Genomic DNA, 26,628 nt, shown 5'->3' on the forward strand with positions numbered 1-26,628 from the left:
ATCCCAACACTTTGGAAAGCTGAGTTGGGAGGACTGCTTAAGGCCAGGAGTTTGAGACAAACTTGGGCAACAAAAAGTGAGACCCTGTCTCTACAAAAAAATTTTAAAATTAGCTGAGCATGGTAGCATGTGCCTATAGTTCTCACTACTCAAGAGGCTGAGGCAGGAAGGAGGATTGCTTGAGCCCAAAACTTAGAAACTGCAGTGAGTTATGATTGTGCCACTCCACTTCAGCCTGAGCAACAAAGCAAGACCCCATCTCAAAAAAAAAAAAAGATATGTGGGGATGTATTCATGTTTGTGTATAGTCACATCTTCACCTGTATCTATAAATTCTGTTAATAGATTTTTGCCTAAATACTGACTACAATATGCTAGATAAATGACAATGAATTAAACCTCATGCAAAATATGATACCAACAAGTATATACAAGCTTATCAAAAAAATTTACTTACCAAGGAGTCATCATAATCACTAAGATAAAACATCCGAGACTTCACATTCCAATAGGCAAAAAGGTTATCCAATCGGATTAGCTGAAAATAAAATTTATTAGATGTCTCATTTTCTTTGAAGAATTCTTAACATATAGTATTTTCAGAAGTCTCAAATAATTAAGTGAGTCATATCACAGAGTTAAACAAATAAACACAATTCACATACATCCTTATCTATGTATCATCATTTGGCTTTCCAAAATTCTCTTAAGTCCATGAGTTGACAAATACAGTATTTATTTATTTTACCTTACGAACTAGTTTCTCAGTTTCATCATGTAAACATGGAACCCAGTATTGATCAGTTGTCTAAAAAGGAAAAAAAAGAAGAGCAGTATAAAGGTAAAAAGGTCATTCCATTTGAAATGGCAGAGTGAGAAATCATTATCTATCATAATGATTTATGCCTTTCCTGTGACATAAATCTGTTAGAATTTTTTGACTGAGTGATATGTCTTTAAAGGCATTTTCCTGGAATAATACGCCTTTAAAGGCATATCACACAGTCAAAAAATACTAACAGACCACAATAAAGTATCTGCTTTCAAGGAAAGAACTTATTGTGGGTCAGAAAAGCAAACAGAGAAACAGGCAATTTCCAACAGGTAAGTGCCACAGTATAAGTTAAGCACACAATTAATTGAGAGGACATGGCAAGAGCATCAAATTCAGGGATGTGACAGATAAAGAGATATAATATATAACCTAATATACAATGTGTAACTAAAAATCATTGATTCTAAATTTGACAGGGAATATGATTCACAATGGGCAGAGCCCAAAGGTAGGCAAATATATGACATAGTCAGGCACCTGAAGCAGCTCAGTATGCAAGAGAATATGGCAAAACAGAGAAAAAAGGTAAAACGAGGTATGTTGCCTATGGTAGGTTTAAAAAGAGTTTATAAGTTGTTTAAGGACAAAACTAAGAGCAATGTAAAGCCATTGAGGGGAATAAATTGATCAGATCTTTATTTTAGAAAGACAGTTTTTATTTCTATGTGGAGAACTGAATGGATAATTAGAACAGTAGTTCTCAAAGTTTAACATGCATTAGAATCATCTGGAGCAGTGGTCCCCAACCTTTTTGGCACCAAGAACCAGTTTCATGGAAGGTAACTTTTCCATCAGAGTTACAACCTAGATCCCTGGCATGCACAGTTTACACTAAGGTTTGCAAGAATCCAATGAGACTCAAATGCCACCTCTGATCTGAAAGGCGGAGCTCAGGCAGTAATGCTCACTCTCAGCCCTTACCTCCTGCTCTGTGGCTCAGGAACCCTGATCAAGAGGGCTTTATAAAACACAAATTGCTACATCCAAATCCTAGAGTTTCCAACTGAATAGGTCTAGGCTGGCAGACAAGTTTCCAAAGGTGATGATTAGTAACTATGGTTGTCATGGTTACCACACTGCCAAATCCAATGGTTAATTCTCCATTCTTATTTTTCAAATTAATGACAGTACTTGAATAACTTTTTGGAGGGCTTTTTTCTTTTCCTTGCAGTGGAGCCACATTTCAAAAAGAAACTGTGGAGCCTCTCTGAGCCTGCTCTGGCTTGGGAGGGTGCCCAATTAAAAAATAATAATAAAATAAAAAAGAAATCATACACAAAACCCAATAAATATAACAAATAAAACCATGTAATGAAATATGATACAGTGGTTAAACTGAATGAATTTTATTACATGTGGAAACACAGTTAAATGTCAAAAACACCAGAAAGTGCAAAAGGGAACTTATAAAAAAGTCATGTAAAACGTGTGTAAACTTTTTAAATCTTACATTTTTAATAGATATACTATATAAAAGTTTTTAAAACTTAGGTATTAATCTCTGCGGAAGGAGGGGAGGGTAGAAGTAAAAAACAAAAGGGATTCAAACTTTATCCATAATAGCTTATTCCTATAAAAATATTTAAGACTAAGCAAATAGGCCATTTTAATAGGCTCTTAACAGCCATCCATTCCAGAGGCTAGCATATGTTTCAAAATTCTCTATGTGTTCTTATATTTTTTAAATTCCTCGATTTCAAAAAGTAAACAGAAAAACAGTATGTTACAATAATGGTATTGAAAAAAACTGATGGTTTATGTTTTTCAAGACTTATGAAAGTTTCAGATATAAAAATTTATTACTTTTATTTTGTACTTATTAAAAATTTGGAAATGGATTTTTTTTAAAGTATGCGAAAGTATCCAACATCATAATTACCAATAATAACAGGACCTCATATTTCTGAATTTGATTTTCAACCGTTTTTTGAAATGTGAATCTATATGCCCTTGATTCCAATCCAATCAAGACCCTTTCTGCACCCAATCTACACAGACATCTATTTCTGATGCTGGAATATACAAATAGTAGATTAATTAACTACACTGCACAATTAAATATGGTTAAGATTCTTTTATAAACCACATACCTGCATGCTGAGATTTTGAAGGGAAATACCAAATGACAGTGGTTTGTCTCGATTTGTGATCTAAAGAGGAAAGAAAGTAAAATTTACTCAGGTTTTTAGTAGTTGGACGAAATTCACTTTATAGAAAAAGCTGTCCAGGTGCAGTGGCTCCTGCCTGTAATCGCAGCACTTCGGAAGGCCAAGGTAGGAGGACTGCTTGAGCCCTGAAGACCAGCCTGGGTAACATAATGAGACACTGCCTCTACAAAAAAATGTAAGAAAACTATCCAGGCCTGGTGGGGTGTACCTGTAGTTCCATCTACTGCAAGGTGGGTGGGTGGAGGTGAGGTGGGAGGATCACTTAAGCCAGGGAAGTCAAGGTTGCAGTGAGCCAAAATTAGGCAACTGCACTCCACCCTGGCAAATAAGTAAGGCAATGGGGAAGGGAGGGGGAGGAGAAATGAGGAGAAGGAGGAGAAGAGGGGAGGGAAGGGGAGGGAAAGGGAGGGGGGGGAGGGAAGAAGGAAAGAGGAAGGAGGGAAGGAGAGAGAGTTAACTTTCTGGAAAGTAACTTATTTCAAATATTCAAAAACATTTTATTACTTTCCAGAAAAACTTTTATTCCTATATTTTTCCTAAAATAAATTAGAATACTTATTAACATATTCACGTTACACAGAAATTATACATGTTTTCCAGTTTACAAAATAAGTTTATTAGAAAAGACTAACAAAATAGGATTATAAAGCAAATAATTACATGGTTAAGAGAAAACAAATTACCTACTCAAGATCAAGGAATTATTTAAGACTAATTCCACTAACTCAGAGACCAGTACTCTATCCAGGAGATAACTATATCACACTGTAAAGTATTTTAAAAATACGTAACTGCTAAATTTGTAACTACCAAGGCATTTCCTTCATGATCTAACATCTGAACATTTTGGGAAAGTGTAAAATCAAGCACTCAACACTAAGGACTGCAAATTACAACTATAATTATAGAAAAGAAGGATCACGTCATGTTTAGCTCTGTGTATCCTCTTGGCATTTAACAGGTTAGCCATTAAAAAGTAGGTGTCAATAAACAGTAAAATAACTTACATATAAATAGAAAAACAAATATCACATATTAAAATACTTACATCATCTTCATAACGAATATGGATACTGGAAATTTTCACTTGGAGATTTTTTATGATCTGTGTAACTAATTTTTCTGCAAAAGTGTCCTGTTTTTCCGGCAGATGTTGTTCTACAATTACAAATATTCCTTTTTTTAACTTGAATGAAAAATATACTCTACAAATATCCACACAGTGAAGATACTTATGTTGCTTTGTTGAAATACATATATACATTTATAAATAGAACACTAATAGCCTACTTTCCAAAAGTCTTTCAAAAGCAACTAAACATTTTTCAAAAACTAGTTTACTGTTCCATGAGACTAAAGCAGACCATGTAGAATTTGCTGGCATTACATTTTTTTTATTTCTGTTAAGCAATGCCTGAGTTCAAAAAGATACCCAAAAAAAAAAAAAAAAAAAAAAGATTTTTAGGTAACAATTATAATAGACTTAAATTACAAAATCTACTAACAGCAGCAAAGCAGAAATCTCCTTTCAAATTAGTGATACCACCATTAAGTTGCCTGTGTATAGATGTGTAAAATAGTTGAATATCCTCCTCCCCTAGTAAATACAAAATAGGAAATAAGATCTTCTTCCTTTCTCCTTTTGAACAAGGATGAAAGAAGTTGATCTATTTCATTTTCAGAAAACAGTATTAACTATCTCAAGTTTCATTACTTTCTAGAGAAATAGAAAGATTAAAGAATTGGCTCACAACTGTAATCCCAGCACTCTGAGAGGCCAAGGCGGGTGGTGGATCATCTGAGGTCAGGAGTTTGAGACCAGCCTGGCCAATATGGTGAAACCCTGTCTCTATTAAAAATATAAAAATTAGCCAGGCATGGTAATGCACACCTGTATTCCCAGCTACTTGGGAGGCTGAGGCAGGAGAATTGTTTGAATCTGGGAGGTGGAGGTTGCAGTGAGCCAAGATCACACCACTGCATTCCAGCCTTGGCAACAGGGCGAGACTTAATCTCAAAATAATAATAATAATAATGATAATAAAGAAAGAATAAAGAAATGAGGTTCCTAATTTTTTTGAAATATGCCTTTGATAACCATAGTTATTATCCTTTTTTCCCTTTAAAAATGCCAATGAAAGCTATATTCTTTTTTATTTCTACTTCCGTTCCTCTTTTTATACCTCTAATCCCGTATAGAAGTTATATATATATAAAAATCTATCTTTTCCCCTAATTGCCTACTACTCTCTAATTCTGCTGGCCCAGGAGGCGTTAAATAAAGGATAGTTGAAGATATTAATCATATGTATCTCAAATATATCAATTAAATAAATATATATATACATAGAGATAGAATTAAGTAGACAATAGAATACAAGCTCTTAAAGACAGAGAATCATATTTTAATCTCTGAATCTCACCACTACCTAATAAAATCCTTTTCTTTTATAAATTCATTTAGTCATTCAATCAAATGTTAAATCTTTCTTTCCCTACCCACTAGCTTCCTCCTGACTTCCTTATGCAGCTCAGATTCCATGATATATCATTTTACCAACACCTTAAATTCCTTTCCTCTTTTTTCTCATATTCCTCTGTCAATAAAGCACCAATCCTAAATAAAACCAACTATCTATTGTTTTACATGAAAAGCATACCAAAGCCCATGTCTTGTAAGGTAACAAAATGAAACACAAGATGAGTTTAAAATAAACAACAATATTAAAAACAAACAAACCAAAAAAAAAAAACCAAGTCATAGAACCCTGGAAAGATTCAGAAACTGGAAACCCCACCAAACAAAAATTAGCAAGAAAGGAACATGGTGGAGAGAGACTAAGATCACACAGGAACTGATTTAAATCTGTATAATGAGCGGTTAAGTTAGGTCCCCTCCTTCTCCCAGCCCAAAATCCAAGTAACATCCCTTTCACACCCTACTAAGAACACAAGAGTTTATTCTAGGGAAAATGGCCCTAATAGGATCCAAATTCTGTACATGGAAGAACAGGGAGAGGCCAATACCAAAACAAGGATGTTAAGTAAAAGCCTACATAATAAAGTCATACCCAAAGCCACTTTCACTTATTTATATATAATTAAAATATTTATATATACCCATGATACTATACACAATAAATTCTGACTTAACCAAAAACTTAATTGCAGAGAAAGGATGAAAAAGCAGGGTCAATCTTCATAGCACATCATAAAAGGATGTGTGTATATATATATTAGATATACTTTATATATTATTTGCCATATACATGCAAATAAAACACAAGATGAGTTTAAAATATGGAATATTATGTTATAAAAATATGTTATATATAACATACATGTTATGTTATATATCTGTTATATGTTGTATATAACATGTTTATATATAATATCGAAATAAATCAAGAAACAGAGGTGTGAGCATCATATATAGCAATATGAGAGCAGGCCTGGTTCAGGAACATTTTTTTAATATGGGTCCTATAATACTGCTTAACTTTTAAAGCTATGTATATGTATTATCTTGATAAAATAAAAATAATTTTTAAAAAGAAAAAGCCTAGATACTTAGGAAAGAGGACTGGAGGTAAGGATACATGACTACACATCATATAAAGTAACTGTTACAGAGAAAAAAACTGAATTACAAGAGATATTGCCAAGAATTACATGTTAAATCTCTATTAATGTTTGCCAATAAGCAAAATATTTATTAGTGAAGCTTATTTATTACAAGAAAATCAACGCATTTCAGAGACAGTGAAGTCAGTAAATATTTTTTTAGAGACGGTTAGCTATTAAATGAATGACAGAGGAGAAGATGATAAACAGATGACCAGGTTAGGAAGATAACTTCATGGTTCAAGATAAAGAGGAGGCTACAGTGTATTTACATGTCAAGGTGAAGGAACCACTAGGTGAGAGTATAAAAAGTAGCTGAAAATAAGGATCAGTGAACAGGTGAAAAGCAATTAGATTTCTGCAGGACACCACTTCCAATAATGGAAAAGGTGTTGCAGTAATGGAACATATGGTCTAAGTTGAATTGGAAAATATGTGAAGTCAGAGGGTAAACAGATAGAGGCAAATAGAAATATATCAAGCAACTAAGTATCTCCAAAAGGGTGAAGACCTGATATAAGGAGAATACAAAAGCAAAGGCTAGAAAGTGAAGAAAATACACTTGATAAAATTGTTATTAAAAACTGACCTTACCAAGTACGTGTGTGTATACATACATATGATGTAAACTAAATAATAAAAATAAGCTAGAAATATTTTTGCCTTAAGACAAGGTTCCAGACGGTAAAATTTCTGTACACAAAACAAAGCACACAAATCACACTAAAATTCCTGATGCAATGAGATTCTCTCATAATTTGTTAAATAATCTCAGCATCTCCAGAGAAAAATAAATATTCAATTATGATAAATACTCAGATCTTTTCCACTTTTCTTATTACCACTGGTATTTACTGTTTTCTTTACCTTGATCAACTACTTTTTGTTTTGCTTGTTCTATTCTTTTCAGTTCATGTTGCTTTGCTTCCATGAGTTGTTTTTCTTCTTTTAAAGGATCGTATTTTATTCCTACAGGAAGATTAAAAATAATCATAATTACCTTAAAATGAAATATAGTCATTCCAAAAAAAATCCTTTAAAATTTTTAGGATTTTTTTAAAGGATTAATTGGCCAGGCAAAGTGGTTGGCTGGGTGCAGTGGTTCACACCTGTAACCCCAGCACTTTGGGAGGGCAAGATGGGTGAATCATGAGGTCAGGAGTTCAAGACCAGCCTGGCCAACACGGTGAAACCCCATCTCTACTAAAAATACAAAAAATGAACTGGGTGTAGTGGCGGGCACCTGTAATCCCAACTACTCAGGAGGCTGAGGCAAGAGTCATCACTTAAACCCAGGAGGTAGATATTGCCGTGAGCTGAGATCATGCCACTGCACACCAGCCCGGGTGACAGTGCGAGACTCTGTCTCAAAAGTAAATAAACAAACCATAATCATTAATTCAAAGTCTCCAAAAATGTAGAATAAAAATCAATTTAATTTGAATTAACAAACATCAAATTTAAATATTAAAATCTCAAAAAATTACCCAAAAGTGTTTTTTAATATAAAGATTTTTCCATCCATAAAAAAGAGTAACTTAAATTATAATTTTTAAAATTTAACTTACTAGAAGAAGGCACTATGAGTAAATAAATTTCTTCCAATACAGCTTCAACAGGTAGAGTATAAAGGTTTTTCCATGGAATTGTAAGTTTAAGATTACCTACATTTTTTGGGGAAAAAAAAAAAAAAAAGGACAAAAAATATTATTCATTCAAACTACATCTATGATTAGTCTATTTTCTGTCAAGCATTAGAAGAAATAACAAAGTGGCTTTTTTGTCCTTAAGAGCTTTGTCACTTTACTGAAAGCTATTTTACAGCCAAAAACAACAAGTGTTTGTTGTAATGATTTGAAATTATTGTATTTATAACAGTATTGTTGGAAAACCTAGTAGATTATATTCTAAGTATTTACAAGTTTCTATTTATAGTTCTCTGTACCATAAACAAACCAATATTCTTCTTCCTTTAACCAAAAATCCTTAATCTCGTAACTTTGAATTTCCCTAATTCTTCACTCTAAACCTCCATATATATTTTTTTTAATACCTCAAGATGGTAAATTAGGCCAGGTGTGGTAGCTCACACCAGTAATCCTAGCACTCTGGTAAGTTAAGGCAGGTAGGTCACTTGAACCCAGGAATTCAAGACCAGCCTGGGCAACATAGGAAATAAAAACTACAAAAATTAGCCAGGCATGACATCATGTGCCTGTAGTCCCAGCTACTTGGGAGGCTGAGATGGGAGGATCTTGAGCCCAGGAAGTTGGGGCTACAGTAAACCATGATCATATCACTGCACTCCAGCCTGGGTGATATAGTGAGACTCATACCTCCCCACCAAAAAAAAGAAATTATATACTTTAAATAAGTGTGTGCATGTATATTTTTCATTATGTGTATGTGTGTTACATACATATGCATATATGCACAGGAATTGATAGACATACACATGTGGTAATAATCATACATATAAACTATATATATTAAAAATTACACAGAATAATAATAAAACATCTTGGGTAATATTTGAAAATTATGCAAACTAATGAAAACATCCTCAGACAATCAAATAGCAAAGTTTTTTTTTTTATGCGTAAGGGTTCTTGAACTACAAAAACATTATATATGGGGCTTCTTATATTACTCACTCTAGTTTTGTATATTGAGAATGTTTTTATAATACAGAGTTTTAAAATATTTTAAAATTGTTTAAATGGTATGAGTTTCTAGATTTATAAACAGTTGTCATAATTGTATAAGGAACAGAATATTAAATACACTATGTTGCTAAAACTGGTTAGTAATTGGGAAACCTTTTTAAAATTTACTTAGATCCATCTCATATTTTATAAACTCCATGTTTAGAAAACTTCAAACTGAGAAAAAGATTTCATCATACAGTATCACTTCAGAGAAAAATGAACTATCTAATTTCTTTTATATACTTTTTTGTAGAGATACGGTCTCACTATGTTGCCCAGGCTGGTCTCAAACTCCTGGCCTCAAGCAATCCTCTTGCCTCTGCCTCCCAAAGTACTGGGATTACAGGTGTCAGCTACCCTTCCCAGCCTCTACACTATCTGATTTCTAAAAGGGGAATAACTTTCTCAGTTTTTAAATCAGAGAACATGGTGATCATTTCGAATTTCTGTAGAGACCAAAAATATAACCAAAATGAAATAAACAGATTAGGAAAAAATTTTAACAAATTTGACACAATTTATTTATAAATGTACCAACAGACTGCTTAAAATAAATATATACAGTAATACTCCAAAAAAAAATCAAATGAACAGAAGGACAAAGAGCAATGACAAAACTGTATAAATAATAAACACATATTAACAGTGTGCCATTTTCACCACCAAATCTTTTTTTTAAAAAACCAAACTCGACCAGGAGCAATGGCTCACATCTGTAACCCAGCACTTTGGGAGGCTTGGGTAGGAGGATCACTTGAGTCCAGGAGTTCGAGACTAGCCTGGGCAACATGGTAAAACACAGTCTCTACAAAAAAATACAAAAATTAGCCCAGGCATGGTGGTATACACCTGTAGTTCCAGTTACTTGGTAGACTGAAGTGGGAGGATTACTTGAACTAGGAAGGCATCGGTTGCAGTGAGCCAAGATCGCACCACTATACTCCAGCCTGGGTGACAGAGAGTGCTGTCTCAAAAAATAATCAAACCTTTTTTTCCTTCTCTTATAAAATGTAGACTCCTTGTAGAAAATTTGGCAAAATCCAAAAAATACACAGATGTAATTCCAAAAACCTTCCATAAAAGACAATTTCTTTTACAATATGTACATATGTATTTACATTGGATACACATGTAATTCTGCATTCTAAATGAGGAAAGCTTTGACAGATTAATACACAATAATAGCAAAGGGACAATACGTTCGTATAAAACTGACTGTACTACTGTACCATTCATTTGGAAACATGTACTTCTTTCATACAACAAATTGTGCCCCTACTATAAATGCCAGGTAATGTGCTAAAGTGGTGAGGATATATTACCAATTAAACCCACTTCTCAAGAAACTCAAGTGCCTACTAGCAGGGGGAAAAACAGTGATTTTTTTAAAAGACAGATGCTATGATAGAGGTATACAACACCTTAAATGATTCTCAAAATTATCTTAGGTTTAGTTCAGTGTACTTTCTACTATCTTGTATTATCACTGAAAATTACATTATTATCATTTTTAAACAATATTAGGCAAGAAAAAAGAAGGCAGGCAGATTCTTTTTTTTTTTTTTTTTTTTTTTTTTTTTTTTTTTTTTTTTTTAATAGGTATTTACTTATTTTTTTTTTTTTTTTTTTTTTTTATTGCATTTTAGGTTTTGGGGTACATGTGATGAACATGCAAGATTGTTGCATAGGTACACACATGGCAGTGTGCTTTGCTGCCTTCCGTCCCCTCACCTGTATCTGTCGTTTCTCCCCATGCTATCTCTTCCCACCTCCCCACCCCCCGCCCCTCCCCCATTTCCCCCCAACAGACCCCAGTGTGTAGTGCTCCCCTCCCTGTGTCCATGTGTTCTCATTGTTCAACACCCGCCTATGAGCGAGAATATATGGTGTTTGATTTTCTGCTCTTGTGTCAGTTTGCTGAGAATGATGGTTTCCAGGTTCATCCATGTCCCTATAAAGGACGTGAACTCATCGTTTTTAATGGCTGCTAATATTCCATGGTGTATATGTACCACATTTTCCCTATCCAGTCTATCATCGTTGGGCATTTGGGTTGGTTCCAGGTCTTTGCTATTGTAAACAGTGCTGCAATGAACATTCGTGTGCACGTGTCCTTGTAGTAGAATGATTTATAATCCTTTGGATATATACCCAGTAATGGGATTGCTGGGTCAAATGGGATTTCTATTTTTAGGTCCTTGAGGAATCGCCACACTGTCTTCCACAATGGTTGAATTAATTTACATTCCCACCAACAGTGTAAAAGTGTTCCTATTTCTCCACATCCTCTCCAGCATCTGTTGTTTCCCGATTTTTTAATGATCGCCATTCTAACTGGTGTGAGATGGTATCTCAATGTGGTTTTGATTTGCATTTCTCTGATGACCAGTGATGATGAGCATTTTTTCATATGTTTGTTGGCCTCCTGTATGTCTTCTTTTGTAAAGTATCTGTTCATATCCTTTGCCCATTTTTGAATGGGCTTGTTTGTTTTTTTCTTGTAGATCTGCTTTAGTTCTTTGTAAATTCTGGATATCAGCCCCTTGTCAGATGGGTAGACTGCAAAAATTTTTTCCCATTCTGTTGGTTGCCGATTCACTCTACTGACTGTTTCTTTTGCCGTGCAGAAGCTGTGGAGTTTGATTAGGTCCCATTTGTCTATTTTGGCTTTTGTTGCCATTGCTTTTGGCGTTTTGGTCATGAAGTCCTTGCCTACACCTATGTCCTGAATGGTTTTGCCTAGATTTTCTTCTAAGGTTTTTATGGTATTAGGTCTGATGTTTAAGTCTTTAATCCATCTGGAGTTAATTTTGGTGTAAGGTGTCAGGAAGGGGTCCTGTTTCTGCTTTCTGCACATGGCTAGCCAGTTTTCCCAACACCATTTATTAAACAGGGAGTCCTTTCCCCATTGCTTGTTTTTGTCAGGTTTGTCGAAGATCAGATGGTTGTGGGTATGTTGGATTTCCTGTGAGGCCTCTGTTCTGTTCCATTGGTCTATATCTCTGTTTTGGTACCAGTACCATGCTGTTTTGATTACTGTAGACTTGTAGTATAGTTTGAAGTCCGGTAGTGTGATGCCTCCCGCTTTGTTCTTTTTGCCCAGAATTGACTTGGCTATGCGGGCTCTCTTTTGGTTCCATATGAAGTTTAAGGTGTTTTTTTCCAGTTCTGTGAAGAAGGTCATTGGTAGCTTGATGGGAATAGCATTGAATCTGTAAATTACTTTGGGCAGTATGGCCATTTTCACGATGTTGATTCTTCCTAACCATGAACATGGAATGTTTCTCCATCTGTTTGTATCCTCTCTTATTTCGTTGAGCAATGGCTTGTAGTTCTCCTTGAAGAGGTCCTTTACGTTCCTTGTTAGTTGTATTCCTAGGTACTTTATTCTCTTTGTAGCAATTGTGAATGGCAGTTCGTTCTTGATTTGGCTCTCTTGAAGTCTATTACTGGTGTATAGGAATGCTTGTGATTTTTGCACGTTGATTTTGTATCCTGAGACTTTGCTGAAGTTGTTTATCAGTTTCAGGAGATTTTGGGCTGAGATGATGGGGTCTTCCAGATATACAATCATGTCATCTGCAAATAGAGACAATTTGATTTCCTCCTTTCCAATTTGGATACCCTTTATTTCTTTTTCTTGCCTGATTGCTCTGGCTAGAACTTCCAGTACTATATTGAATAGGAGGGGTGAGAGAGGGCATCCTTGTCTAGTGCCAGATTTCAAAGGGAATGCTTCCAGTTTTTGCCCATTCAGTATGATATTGGCTGTTGGTTTGTCGTAAACAGCTTTTATTGTTTTGAGATACGTTCCGTCAATACCTAGTTTATTGAGGGTTTTTAGCATAAAGGGTTGTTGAATTTTGTCAAAAGCCTTCTCTGCATCAATTGAGATAATCATGTGGTTTTTGTCTTTGGTTCTGTTTATGTGGTGGATTACGTTTATGGACTTGCGTATGTTGAACCAGCCTTGCATCCCCGGGATGAATCCTACTTGATCATGGTGGATGAGCTTTTTGATATGCTGTTGCAATCGGTTTGCCAGTATTTTATTGAAGATTTTTGCATCTATGTTCATCATGGATATTGGCCTGAAATTTTCTTTTCTTGTTGAGTCTCTGCCGGGTTTTGGTATCAGGATGATGTTTGTCTCGTAAAATGATTTGGGAAGGATTCCCTCTTTTTGGATTGTCTGGAATAGTTTCAGAAGGAATGGTATCAGCTCCTCCTTGTATGTCTGGTAGAATTCAGCTGTGAACCCATCTGGACCTGGGCTTTTTTTGGGTGGTAGGCTCTTTATTGCTGCCTCGACTTCAGACCATGTTATTGGTCTATTCAGGGTTTCGGCTTCTTCCAGGTTTAGGCTTGGGAGGTTGCAGGTGTCCAGGAATTTATCCATTTCTTCCAGGTTTACTAGTTTATGTGCATAGAGTTGTTTGTAATAATCTCTGATGATGGTTTGGATTTCTGTGGAATCTGTGGTGATATCCCCTTTATCGTTTTTTATTGCATCAATTTGGTTATTCTCTCTTTTCTTTTTTATTAATCTGGCTAGTGGTCTGTCTATTTTGTTGATCTTTTCAAAAAACCAGCTCCTGCATTTATTGATTTTTTGAAGAGTTTTTTGTGTCTCTATTTCCTTCAGTTCTGCTCTGATCTTAGTTATTTCCTGTCTTCTGCTAGGTTTTGAGTTTTTTTGATCTTGCTCCTCTAGCTCTTTCAATTTTGATGATAGGGTGTCAATTTTAGATCTCTCCTTTCTTCTCATGTGGGCACTCATTGCTATATATTTTCCTCTAGAGACTGCTTTAAATGTGTCCCAGAGATTCTGGTATGTTGTGTCTTCGTTCTCATTGGTTTCGAAGAACATCTTTATTTCTGCCTTCATTTCATTGTTTATCCAGTCAACATTCAAGAGCAAGTTGTTCAGTTTCCATGAAGCTGTGCGGTTCTGAGTTAGTTTCTGCATTCTGAGTTCTACCTCGATTGCACTGTGGTCTGAGAGACTGTTTGTTATGATTTCTGTTCTTTTGCATTTGCTGAGGAGTGATTTATTGCCAATTATGTGGTCAATTTTAGAGTAGGTGTGATGTGGTGCTGAGAAGAATGTATATTCTGTGGATTTGGGGTGGAGAGTTCTGTAAATGTCTATTAGGTTTGCTCGTTCCAGGTCTGTGTTCAGGTCCTGGATATCCTTGTTGATTTTCTGTCTGGTTGATCTGTCTAATATTGACAATGGGGTGTTAAAGTCTCCCACTATTATTGTGTGGGAGTCTAAGTCTCTTTGTAAGTCATTAAGAACTTGCCTTATGTATCTGGGTGCTCCTGTATTGGGTGCATATATATTTAGGATCGTTAGCTCTTCTTGTTGCAGTGATCCTTTTACCATTATGTAATGTCCTTCTTTGTCTCTTTTGATCTTTGTTGCTTTAAAGTCTATTTTATCAGAGATGAGAATTGCAACTCCTGCCTTTTTTTGCTCTCCATTTGCTTGGTAGATCTTCCTCCATCCCTTTATTTTGAGCCTTTGTGTATCCCTGCATGTAAGATGGGTTTCCTGGATACAGCACACTGATGGGTTTTGGCTTTTTATCCAATTTGCCAGTCTGTGTCTTTTGATTGGGGCATTTAGTCCATTGACATTTAGGGATAGTATTGTTATGTGTGAATTTGATGCTGTCATTTTGATGCTACCTGGCTGTTTTGTTGGTTAGTTGATGCAGATTCTTGATTGTGTTGCTGCTTTTTTACCATTTGGTGTGTTTTTGGAGTGGCTGGTACTGGTTGTTCCTTTATATGTGTAGAGCCTCTTTCAGGAGTTCTTGTAGAGCAGGTTTGGTGGTGATGAAATCTCTGAGTGCTTGCTTGTTCACAAAGGATTTTATTTTTCCTTCACTTATGAAGCTGAGTTTGGCTGGATAGGAGATTCTGGGTTGAAAGTTCTTTTCTTTAAGGATGTTGAATATTGGCCCCCAGTCTCTTCTGGCTTGTAGGGTTTCTGCTGAGAGATCTGCTGTGAGTCTAATGGGCTTCCCTTTGTGGGTAACCTGACCTTTCTCTCTGGCTGCCCTTAGCATTTTCTCTTTCATTTCAACCCTGGTGAATCTGACGATTATGTGCCTTGGGGTTGCTCTTCTTGAGGAATATCTCTGTGGTGTTCTCTGTATTTCCTGGATTTGAATATTGGTCTGCCTTGCTAGGTTGGGGAAGTTTTCCTGGATAATATCCTGAAGAGTATTTTCCAGCTTGGATTCATTCTCTTCATCACATTCAGGTACACCTATCAGACGTAGATTAGGTCTTTTCACATAGTCCCACATTTCTTGAAGATTTTGTTCATTCCTTTTTGCGCTTTTTTCTCTGTTCTTGCCTTCTCTTTTTATTTCATTGAGTTGGTCTTCGACCTCTGATATCCTTTCTTCTGCTTGGTCAATTCGGCTGTTGAAGCTTGTGCATGCTTCACGAAGTTCTCGTGTTGCGTTTTTCAGCTCCATCAATTCACTTATTCTCCTCTCTATGCTGTCCATTCTCGTCAGCAGTTCGTCCAATCTTTTTTCAAGGTTCCTATTTTCTTTGCGATGGGTTAGAACATGTTCTTTTAGCTCATTGTAGTTTCTTACTACCCATCTTCTGAAGTCTGATTCTGTCATTTCATCACCCTCCTTCTCCATCCGGTCTGGTTCCCTTGCTGGTGAGGAGTTGTGATCACTTTTAGGAGGAGAGGTGTTCTGGTTTCGGGAGTTTTCATCCTTTTTACGCTGGTTTCTACCCATTTTTGTGGGTTTATCCACCTGTTGTCTGTCTCTGTCCCAGGGAGTTGGAGCTTTATGAGTTTCCGTTGCACTACTGCCTTTTTTGATTTTTTTTTTTTCAGGTCGGACCCGCCCAGCTAGCAGCACGCCTAGCCTCTGCCTGCCCGCAGGGGCTTTGCTGAGCTGCTGTGGGCTCCGCCCAGCTGCCCTGAGCTCTTCCCTGTAGTCCTTTTTATATGGGCGTAGTTAGAACTGTCTGGGCAATTGTGGCCCCGCCTCTGTTATGGCAGACTCTCTCTGTTGTGGCAGGTTGCCTCGGCAACGGCAGGTTGCCTCGGCAACGGCAGAAGGCAGGCAGATTCTAAAGAAAATAGGTCTATTTACTTTCCTGATATATTTTTTGACTGTTCTTGAATTGAGGTTAAATTTATATACACTGAAATATAACAATCATCACTGTAAAATTCAATGACCTTTGGTAAAAGTTTAAAAGTTACATAAAAATATGTATTGTAATATTCTTGTACCAATTGAAAAATGAAATTATTGTACAATACTGGATTATTATGGTACAGAATAAACGAGATCAACTCAGATTACAAGAAATCCTTTAGACACACTAATGAAATAAATCATAAAACTGTAAAAATAGCGTAAGTACAAATCTTTTGATACATATGAATTTACAAGTATTTAAAATGTACACATGTAAATAATCTGAAATATAAAAAAACTAAAATGTTAGGGAGATAAAAACATGGGTGACATTCTCCCCCTCTAACTCATGCTAAAATGTCTTTAAAAGGTGGGGTTGGGGAGGTTAGAATTTTATACTCTCAGTAACATATGATAATGAAAACTTTCTATGGTATATTGTCTAACGCCAACCGTAACTACACACAATTATGAAGAGCTTTATCACGTAATTAATGTAAGCTTTCAGAATATCTTGATCCCCAAGTGACACCAGTATAGCTTCAATAACAATGTATAAATCCTACTATAAAAACCATATAACAAACACATGTCAAAGTCCCAACTTAAGACACTATTATCTTGCACAATATTTAAACCAGTAAAACTGTAACACAAGAAACATGACACACAAGTTTTTATTTAACATGTCAAAACTTCAAATTCCAATCATTACCTGCTCAACCAGTATATTTAAGATATAAACAGTAAACATTGGTAAAATCATACCAAACAACAGAAAGCACAGTATTTTCTGAAAACATATAGAAACTTGCAAAGCTGAAATTAGTTTTTAAGTTGGCCCCTAGTCACAGGGCCTGGATGATCCAGAACCTATTCTTTACTCAGTGTATCCAACATTAATCAGAATATAGCAGTGGTAACTAGTCAGAAACCTAAGAAGCAGAAACAGTTAAGATCCTTCGGCTCTCAATTAACTCAATTTACCACCTAATGAGATATGCAATTTATTAGGTTATTAAATACTGGGTAAGGGATATATGAATCGAAAATATTTTTAAGCTACACAATAAAGCTCTACTGAGACAAAAACACACGATCATTTTTAATTGATGCTCAGAAACATGAAAAATATCAAGTAATAGAAATATTAGGCAAATTATTCTGGTTGCATGTCCAAGAAGGAGGATATTCCAGTAATAAATGTGGCTTACCTATATAACCAACTTTAACTTTAAATGGTACATCCAGTTGACTCTACAAAAAAAAATTTTATATATATACAAAACATTAGTAGATAAAGAGTTTAACTAACACAATTGAATACTTATTTCTTCCAAAAGTTATTTCAAAGGATTTTTAAAAATAAATGTATGCATTTTCCTAACATCGACATTTACTTAAATGTATAAACATATAACTGCAATATTATCATCAAATCCATAAAATTCAGGGAAGCTGCTCTTTTTATAAGAATTGGGGATAAAGGTCTATAGTAAAAATGACCACAAAATCTACTCATATCAAATCATTACCAATTTCATATTATTTTGTATTATTTTAAGAAAAAGAAGTGGCCTTTACAATGTCAGTTTGTGCTTTTAGGGACATTAAAACTCTATTTTGCAAAATATGCATTTTGTAAAAAATACTTTCAAAAACATTCTCCCTAATCAAAGAACAGCCTTTTAAATAAATGGTGCTAGGAAAACTAGATATCCACTTGCAAAAACATGAAACTGAACCCTTATCCTATACCATATACAAAAACTCAAATGGATCAAAGATCTAAACCTAAGAGCTAAAACTGTAAAACCCTTAGAAGAAAACATAAGGGAAAATCTTCATGACATTAGATTTGGTAATGACTTCTTGGACACCACAATAAAAGCACAAGCAATTTAAAAAATAAATGAACTGTCTCTATCAAATTAAAAACTTTTCAGCTACTCAGGAGGCTGAAGGGGAAAAATGGCTTGAGCCTAGGAGTTGAAGACGACAGTAAACTATCATCACACACTGCACTCCAGCCTGGGTGACAGAGCATGAGGCTGTCTTTAAAAAAAAAAAAAAAAGACAGAAAACAAGTTTAAAAATCAAAATAAAAACATCTATATTTTTTGTATGTTTGGTTTTGTTTTGAGACAGTCTCACTGTTGTACAAGCTGGAGTGCAGTAGTAAGATCTCTGCTCACTACAACCTCCATCTCCCACGTTTTCAAAATTTACATTTTGTAAAAATTATTTACAAAAAAATGTTCTCAAATTTAAATAACTGAAGGTGGCAAACTGAATCAGGAAGAAGTATACATAATTAAATGAAATAAATTTACAAATTTTTCATACTCTAAACCTACCAGGGCATTTTCTTTAATTTGAAGATTCTTGAGGGCCACAGCTCCTGAAAGAGATTAAAAAAAAAATTGAAACAATCAAATACTTTTCATTTTAAAAAGTTACTAAGTATACTTCATTCCTGATACTCAGGAAAAATATATAACGTACCTAACAGATAATGTAATCTACCTATGATCTCATTATCTCACCTTCATTCTTATACATAGTCTAAGATTGTATGCCTGACCAAATCTTCACTTACTGTAACTTCTGACCTCTGCAATTATAGCTCAATGTTAATATGTACAAACATTTTAATCAGAATTATACAAACAATATGAATCTAACAAAGCAGCACAACACAAGATCAATATGCAAAAAGTAAACTACATTTAAACATACTTGCAATAAACTACTGGGGGAAAAACTCTTTAATGCAAAATCAGTGAGCCTCAAGATATTTAAATAAAAACTTCCCAAATTCAAATAAAAAAAGAAAAGAAAATGAGAAAAAAAATATAACAGAATGTTCAAGAACTATAGGACAACTGTAAAGGCTGTAACATACAGGAAATGGGATAAAAAAAAGTTTAAAACACTCTGCTATAACATTAGGATGTTACAAGTAATCCCCATTGTAACCACACACAAAAAAAACTTTAGAATATACACTAAAGTCACCCAGGCATGATGGCAGGCACCTTTAGTCTCAGCCTACTTAGAGAGGCTGAGGTGGGAGGATCACATGAGCCTAGAAGTCCAGCCTGGGCAACACAGCGAGACCTATTGCTATGTTGAGGTTAATGTCAATTACGTTATTAATTAAACCCAAAAGGAATCAAAGTTGCTATAAAAAATTAACTAAACAAAAAGAAAGGCAGTAAAAAGTAAAACAGAAAGAAGAAACGCTACAAGATATATAGAAAGTAATTAGCAAAATGGCAATACAAAGTCCTTCCCTATCTGTAACAACTTCAAATATAATGGCTTAACTCCCCAATAAAAAGACAGATTTGCAGAATGGATTAAAATAAACAGGATCCTGGCAAGGCGCAGTGGTTCACGCCAGTAATACCAGCACTTTGGAAGGCCAGGGTGTGTGGATCACCTGAGATCAGGAGTTTGAGGCCAGCCTGACCAAAATGATGAAACTCCACCTCTACTAAAAGCACAAAATTAGCCAGACATGGTGGCACATGCCTGTAATCCTAGCTACTTGGGAGACTGAGGCAGGAGAATCGCTTGAACCCAGGAGGCAGAGGTTGCAGTGAGACGACACTGCACCTTTGCACTCCAGCCTAGGCAAGAGAGTGGTACTCCCTCTCAAAACAAGTAAATAAACAAACAATAAAATTAACAGGATCCAAGGGTAAGTGGTCTACAAGAGACTCACTTTGGCTCTAAGGACACACATAGGTTAAAAGCAAAATGATGAAAGAAAAGAAAAGAGGAAAGGAAAGGAAAAGAAAAGAGGCAGGGAGGGAGGGAAGGAGGGAGGGAAGGAAGGAGGGAGGGAAGGAAGGAAGGAAGGAAGGAAGGAAGGAAGGAAGCAAGCAAGCAAGCAAGCTAGGCAGGCAGGCAGGCAGGCAGGCAGGCAGGCAGGCAGGCAGGCAGCAGGCAGGCAGGCAGGCAGGCAGGCAGCAGGCAGGCAGGCAGGCAGGCAGGCAGGCAGGCAGGCAGCAGGCAGGCAGGCAGGCAGGCAGGCAGGCAGGCAGCAGGCAGCAGGCAGGCAGGCAGGCAGGCAGGCAGGCAGGCAGGCAGGCAGGCAGGCAGGCAGGCAGGCAGGCAGGCAGGCAAGCAGGCAGGCAGGCAGGCAGGCAGGCAGGCAGGCAGGCAGGCCGGCCGGCCGGCCGGCCCATGCAAAAATAACCAAAACAGAGACACCTATATAATCTGGGCATCACTAATCCAAAACTCCAAATTTGAAATGATCCAAAATCTGAAACTTTTTGAATGCTGACATGATACCACAGGTGGATGATGTAGATGAAGATTATGATGTTACCAACGCAGAAAAAGTGTCTATAGACCACACAGTGAAAATGTGTGATGGGCTTATTAAAGCACTGGAGCAGCATATATTCATAACAGAACAAGAAATCATGACAGTTTATAAAATCAGAGACTTCTGAGACAAAAAACGCTGTTAGGCAGATGGTTCTGGAGGAAACATTTTAAAAAGCCATCTAGAAAAATGCCTCCTCATCCCTTGAGGATCCAATTTCTGGCCCCTCAACTGCTTCTAATGTTTCTTCTGACTTAAAAAAAAAAAAAAATTAAGTACATTCTAAAGTTACCTTTTAATCTAAACACAGCATTGTAGGTGGAAACGGAAAGCCTGCCACTGTTTGCTGTTGCTGCTGTGTAACAGTGGATAGACAGTCCTGGTGATGCTACTGTGCTGCTTACTCACACTGAACACACTGTATTTTCACTGTATTAACAGTACCTCATATTTCTTACTGTTAAGAACTTATGTGTAAATAATTGTAAGAAAATGATTGCTTATCAGTAACATATAAGTTCAGAGTCAGGAATAATGATGATGTCAAACAACCACAGATTGCCCCCATGGGTGGCTGAGATAGTGACACATTTCCTTTCTGATGATTGAATGTAAACAAGCTTTGTTTTATGCAGAAAATTATTTAAAATATTGTATAAAACTATCTTTGGGCTATGTGTACAAGGTATATTTGAAACACAAGTGAATTTTGTGTTAGACTTGAGTCTCATCTCCAAGATCTCATTTTGATACGCATGTATTCTAAAATCTGGAAAAAAAAAATTCAAAATCGAAAACACTTCTGATTCCAAGCATTTCAGATAAAGTACACTCAACCTGTACCAATATGAGACATATAAACTTTACATCAAAATGTTACAAAAAAATAAAGGGCATTATATAATCATAAATCTGAAACTTCACTAAAAAGATGTAACAATTATAAACATGTCTACACCAAACATCAAACCACCAAAACTTATGAAGCAAACACTGACAGAATTGAAGAGAGAAATAGATAGCACTACATTAATAGTAGAAGACTTCAATACCCAATTTGCAGTAATGGACAAAACAAACACACAGAAAATTAATAAGGAAATATAGGACTTAATTAACATATTGGATCAACTGAACCAACAGACACATACAGAACACTCCACCCAACAAAAACAGAATACACATTTTTCTCAAGTGCACATGGGACATTCTCCAGGATTTATGTGAGGTCACAAACCAAGTGTCAAAATTTTTGTAAAGAGAAACAAAAACATACAATGGTCAACAGATAAGAGAAAATGCTGAACATCACTAATTATCAGGTAAATAAAAATCAAAACCATAAGATAGTACCTCAACCTATTACAACAGCTATCATCAAAAAGACAAAAAAATAACAAATGCCGCTGTGGCTGTGAAGAAAGGGAAACCCTTTCACATTGTTGTTGGGAATATAAATTAGTACATCCATTATAAGACACAGTATGGAAGTTCCTCAAAAAATTTAAAAATAAAATTACCATATGATCCATCAATCCCACTAATGTATAGATATCCGAAAGAAATGAAATCGGTTTTGGTTCATATCTGAGTCATGGCACCAAAAAATAAAATAAAATAGAAAAATGAAAGAAAAAAGGGAAAAAAAATTTAAAAAAGAGAAAATAATAAATGAAATCAGTTTGTTGAAGAGAAACCTGCACTTTATGTTTATTGCAGCACTTTTCGCAAAAGCCAAGATACAAAATCAATCAAGTGTCTACCAACAGATGCACTGGTAAAGAAAATGTGGTATATATAAATTTATATAAATGTGGTATATATAAATAGAAATACTTAATCCTCATTTAAAGAAAAGAAAAAAAAAAACTTGTCCTTTGCAGCAGCATAATGCACCCGGAGGACATAATGCTAAGGGAAATAAGCCAGGCACAGAAAGACAAATACTGCATGATCTCACTCATGTGAAATCTAAAAGTTGACATCATAGAAGTAGTGTATAGAATAGTAGTTTCCAGACACTGGGGAATACTGGTGAGAGGGGAATTAGGTAAAGATTGGTCAGTGAGTACAAAGTTATAGTAAGATGAGAAGAATAAGTTCTGGTGTTCTATTGCACAGTAGGGTTACTATTGTTAACCACACTGTATTGCATGTTTTAACACAGCTAAAAGAAAGATTTTGAATGTCCTCATCACAAAAAAATGATGAATATTCTAAATACCAATTTGATTTTTATACAGTGTATACATGTATTGAAACATCACCCTGTACCTAATATGTACAATTAATATATGTCAATTGAAAACAAAACTGTAAAATTATAAAAGATTGAAATTATTCAAGGTTCATTTCCAGTAACAAAATAATAAATCTGGAAATAAACAGCAGATGGGAAAGAGCACAATGCACAAATGTATAAAAATTAAGCACTCTTAAGAAATGGATCAAAAAAGTAATCCCAAGAAAAATCAGAAAATATCTTGAGATGAAAATAAAAACAGATTGTACCATCATAATTAGTAAGACACAGCAAAAGCAGTGCTAGAAGGGAACAAAAAGCTGTAAATGCTTCTGTTTAAAAGGAAGAAATATTCCAACTTAACAACCTAAATTTATTCCATAAGGAAATAGGAGTGAAAAAAAAATCCAAACCTAGCAGAAGGTAGAAAATAATAAAGATTAGAGCAAAGATAAATGAAAGATAATGGGAAAATAAAATTAAACAAACAAACAAACAAACAAGTATTAGTTTTCTTTTTCTTTTTTTTGAGACAGAGTCTTGCTGTGTCACCCAGGCTGGAGTGTAGTGGCACAACCTCAGCTCACCGCAACCTCCACTTCCTGGGTTCAAGCGGTTCTCCTGCCCCAGACTCCTGAGTAGCTGGGATTACAGGCACCTGCCACCATGCTCAGCTAATTTTTGTATTTTTAGTAGAGATGGGGTTTTGCCACGTTGGCCAGGCCGGTCTCAAACATCTGAACTCAGGTGATCCACCTACCTCAGCCTCCCAAAGTGCTGAAATTACAGGGGTGAGCCACCGTGTCTGGCCACCAAGCATTAGTTTTCAAAAAAGATCAATAAAATTGGCAAGACTTTAACTAGGTTGACTAAGAAAAAATGAGAGACAGAGAGAGGAAAGTCAAGTAACTAAAATCAGAAATGAAAGCGATATTACTATCAATTTTACAAAATAAAAAGGATTATGAAAGTACTATGAACAAAAAACTGGATAATCTATAGAAATGAATGAATTCCTAGAAACACACAATATACTGAGACTGAATCTTGATAAAACAGAGTATCAGAACATACCTATAACCATTAAGGAAACTGAATCAGTAATCAAAAAAATCCTAAAAATAACAAGAAAAGCGTAGGACCAAATGGTTTTACTGGTGAATTCCAACAAACATTTTTTAAAAAGAATTAACACCAGTCCTCCTCAAACTCTTCCAAAAAACGGAAGAGGAGGGAACGCTTCCAAACTCATCCTATCAGGCCGGCATTATTCTGATACCAAAGCCGGACAAAGACACTACAAGAAAATTATAGACCAATATCCTTGATGAATATTCATGCAAAAATCCTCAACAAAATACTAGCAAACAGAATTCAATAGCATCTTTAAAAGCATCTTAAATACTACTGGGTTATACAATCCAGTAGTATTTATTTCCAGAATACAAGAATGATTAACTAGCTGGGTGTGGTGGTCTGTGCCTGTAATTCTAGCTACTCGAGAGGCTGAAGCAGGAGAGTCGCTGAAACCCAGGAGGTGGAGGCCTCAGTGAGCCAAGACCACACCATTGCACTCTAGCCTGGCAACAAAACGAGACTCCGTCTCAAAACAAAACAAAACAAAAAAAGATTCAACATACAAAAAAAAAAAAACAATGTATTACATCACTTTAACAAAATGAAGGAAAAAGGCACAATCATCTCAATTAATGCAGAAAGGGATTTGAAAAGATTCAGAACATTTTCATGATGAAAAACATCCCCATCCCCCCAAAAAAGAAAACTACCTCAACACAATAAATGTCGCGTATAAACAGCCCATAGCTAACATTCTCGATAGTGAAAGACTAAAATATTTTCCTCTAAGATCAGGAACAAGATAAAGATGCCCACATTTGTCACTTCTATTCAACATATCACCGGAAGACCTATTCATAGCAATTTGGCAAGGAAAACAAATAAAAGGCATCCAAAGTGGAAAGGAAGAAGTAAAATTATCTCTGTTTGCAGATGGCATGATTTTATATGTAGAAAAACCTAAATATTCCACCAAACTGTTAGAATTAAGGAATGTGTTTGATATAAAAATCAACACCAAAAAATCAGTATCTATAAACGAACAAGGAACAATACAAAAAAGAAATAAAACAATTCTGTTTACAACAGCACCACAAATAATAAGTGTTGAGGAGTAAACTTAACCAAGGAGACTAATGATGCATCAATGAAGACTATAAAATGTTGCTGAAAGATATTAAAGAAACACATAAATGTTAAGACGTCCCATGTTCATAGATTGGGAGACTTAATACTGTTGAAATGTTAATACTACCCTAAACAATTCATAAATTCTTTGCAATCCATATCAGAATCCTAGAAAAATCCAACACTTAATCCACATTGAATCTCAAGGAATCCTAAAAAACCAAAATATTGAAAAAAAAGGAAAGAAGATTACAAGTCTCACACTTTTTCTAATGTTAAAACGTATTAAAAGCCACATTAATCAAAACAGTGTGGTACAGACACACAGAGCTGTAGTACAGAACAGAAAGCCCAAAAACAAGACCTCACGTATATAGTCAAACAATTGTCTTCAAGGGTGCCAAGGATATTCAATTTGCAAAGGACAGTCTTTTCAACAACTTTTCAACAGAAGTTGAAATCCACAATATTCACAAGTAAAAGAATGAAACTGGAACCTTATCTTATACCATATTCAAAAATTAACTCAAAATGGATCCAAGAGCTAAAACTAAAACCTAAAACTATAAACTTAGAATAAGGCATAGGAAGAAAGTTCTATGACACTGCATTTTGCAATGATTTCTTAGATGTGACACCAAAAGCACAGGCGACAAAAGAAAAAAAAAACAGGTGTACTGGACTTCATCAAATGTTCCTCACATGACACTATCTACAGTGAACAGACAACACAGAGGAGTCAGAGTAGCCAAGTAGACACAGAGTCAGAAAGAGCTTCTTCCACCAAGAGACCAGACAATCTTCAAAAAGACCAGCACACTCTGAGCAGATCTTTGTAAGGAAGGCACTGAGAGTGGGCAGCAGGAGTATGCAGATCCTGGGCTGAAGGAGCAATAAGCTGGGAACCCCACAGAGAGTTCCTGAGCACCATGACTCATTCTAACCCCAAGTGCTCCTGGGGACTGGATGAGTTATACAGGCATGGAGTAGCCTATTCTTGCCATGGGCCTCTAGAATCCTAGCTGAAGAAGACATTTGAGGTTACAAGGAGAGCTGCTTGGTTAAGTTGGCCGAAACAGGGCTCCAGTGTGCATGGAGCCCAGAGGGCCTGGTGTGGGAATGGCTGCAGTGGAGCATGGCCAGGGATATCCACCTCTCAAAGCTCACCACACTTCTAGGTAGCTTTGGTCTTTGTTGACTATTGGACCTAGACGGAACAGGGCTACCTTGCCCATGGGACAGGGCTTGTCTGATTGGAGCACCCCCACCAACCCCAATCTGCCAGCCGGTTCCACAGTCCCTGCCTGGCCGCATCCA

General features: G+C 35.8%; 1 protein-coding gene across 3 annotated transcripts in view; it reads right to left on the bottom strand.

Annotated features, from left to right (window-relative positions):
• VPS13A (vacuolar protein sorting 13 homolog A) overlaps positions 1-26,628 on the bottom strand; it is a 235,381-nt gene that overhangs the window by 192,135 nt on the left and 16,618 nt on the right. For all 3 annotated transcript variants that reach the window (XM_010341278.3, XM_003920858.4, XM_003920859.4), the window contains exons 2-9: positions 18,880-18,923; positions 17,737-17,779; positions 8,196-8,291; positions 7,495-7,596; positions 4,052-4,161; positions 2,926-2,985; positions 749-808; positions 458-538 (exon numbers count right to left, since the gene is read on the bottom strand). In XM_010341278.3, coding sequence (XP_010339580.2) covers positions 458-538; positions 749-808; positions 2,926-2,985; positions 4,052-4,161; positions 7,495-7,596; positions 8,196-8,291; positions 17,737-17,779; positions 18,880-18,923 — 596 coding nt within the window. The remainder of the gene's footprint in view (positions 1-457; positions 539-748; positions 809-2,925; positions 2,986-4,051; positions 4,162-7,494; positions 7,597-8,195; positions 8,292-17,736; positions 17,780-18,879; positions 18,924-26,628) is intronic.

The sequence above is a fragment of the Saimiri boliviensis genome, chromosome 2, assembly GCF_048565385.1.
Source record: "Saimiri boliviensis isolate mSaiBol1 chromosome 2, mSaiBol1.pri, whole genome shotgun sequence".
In the NCBI taxonomy this organism is placed as follows: domain Eukaryota; kingdom Metazoa; phylum Chordata; class Mammalia; order Primates; family Cebidae; genus Saimiri; species Saimiri boliviensis.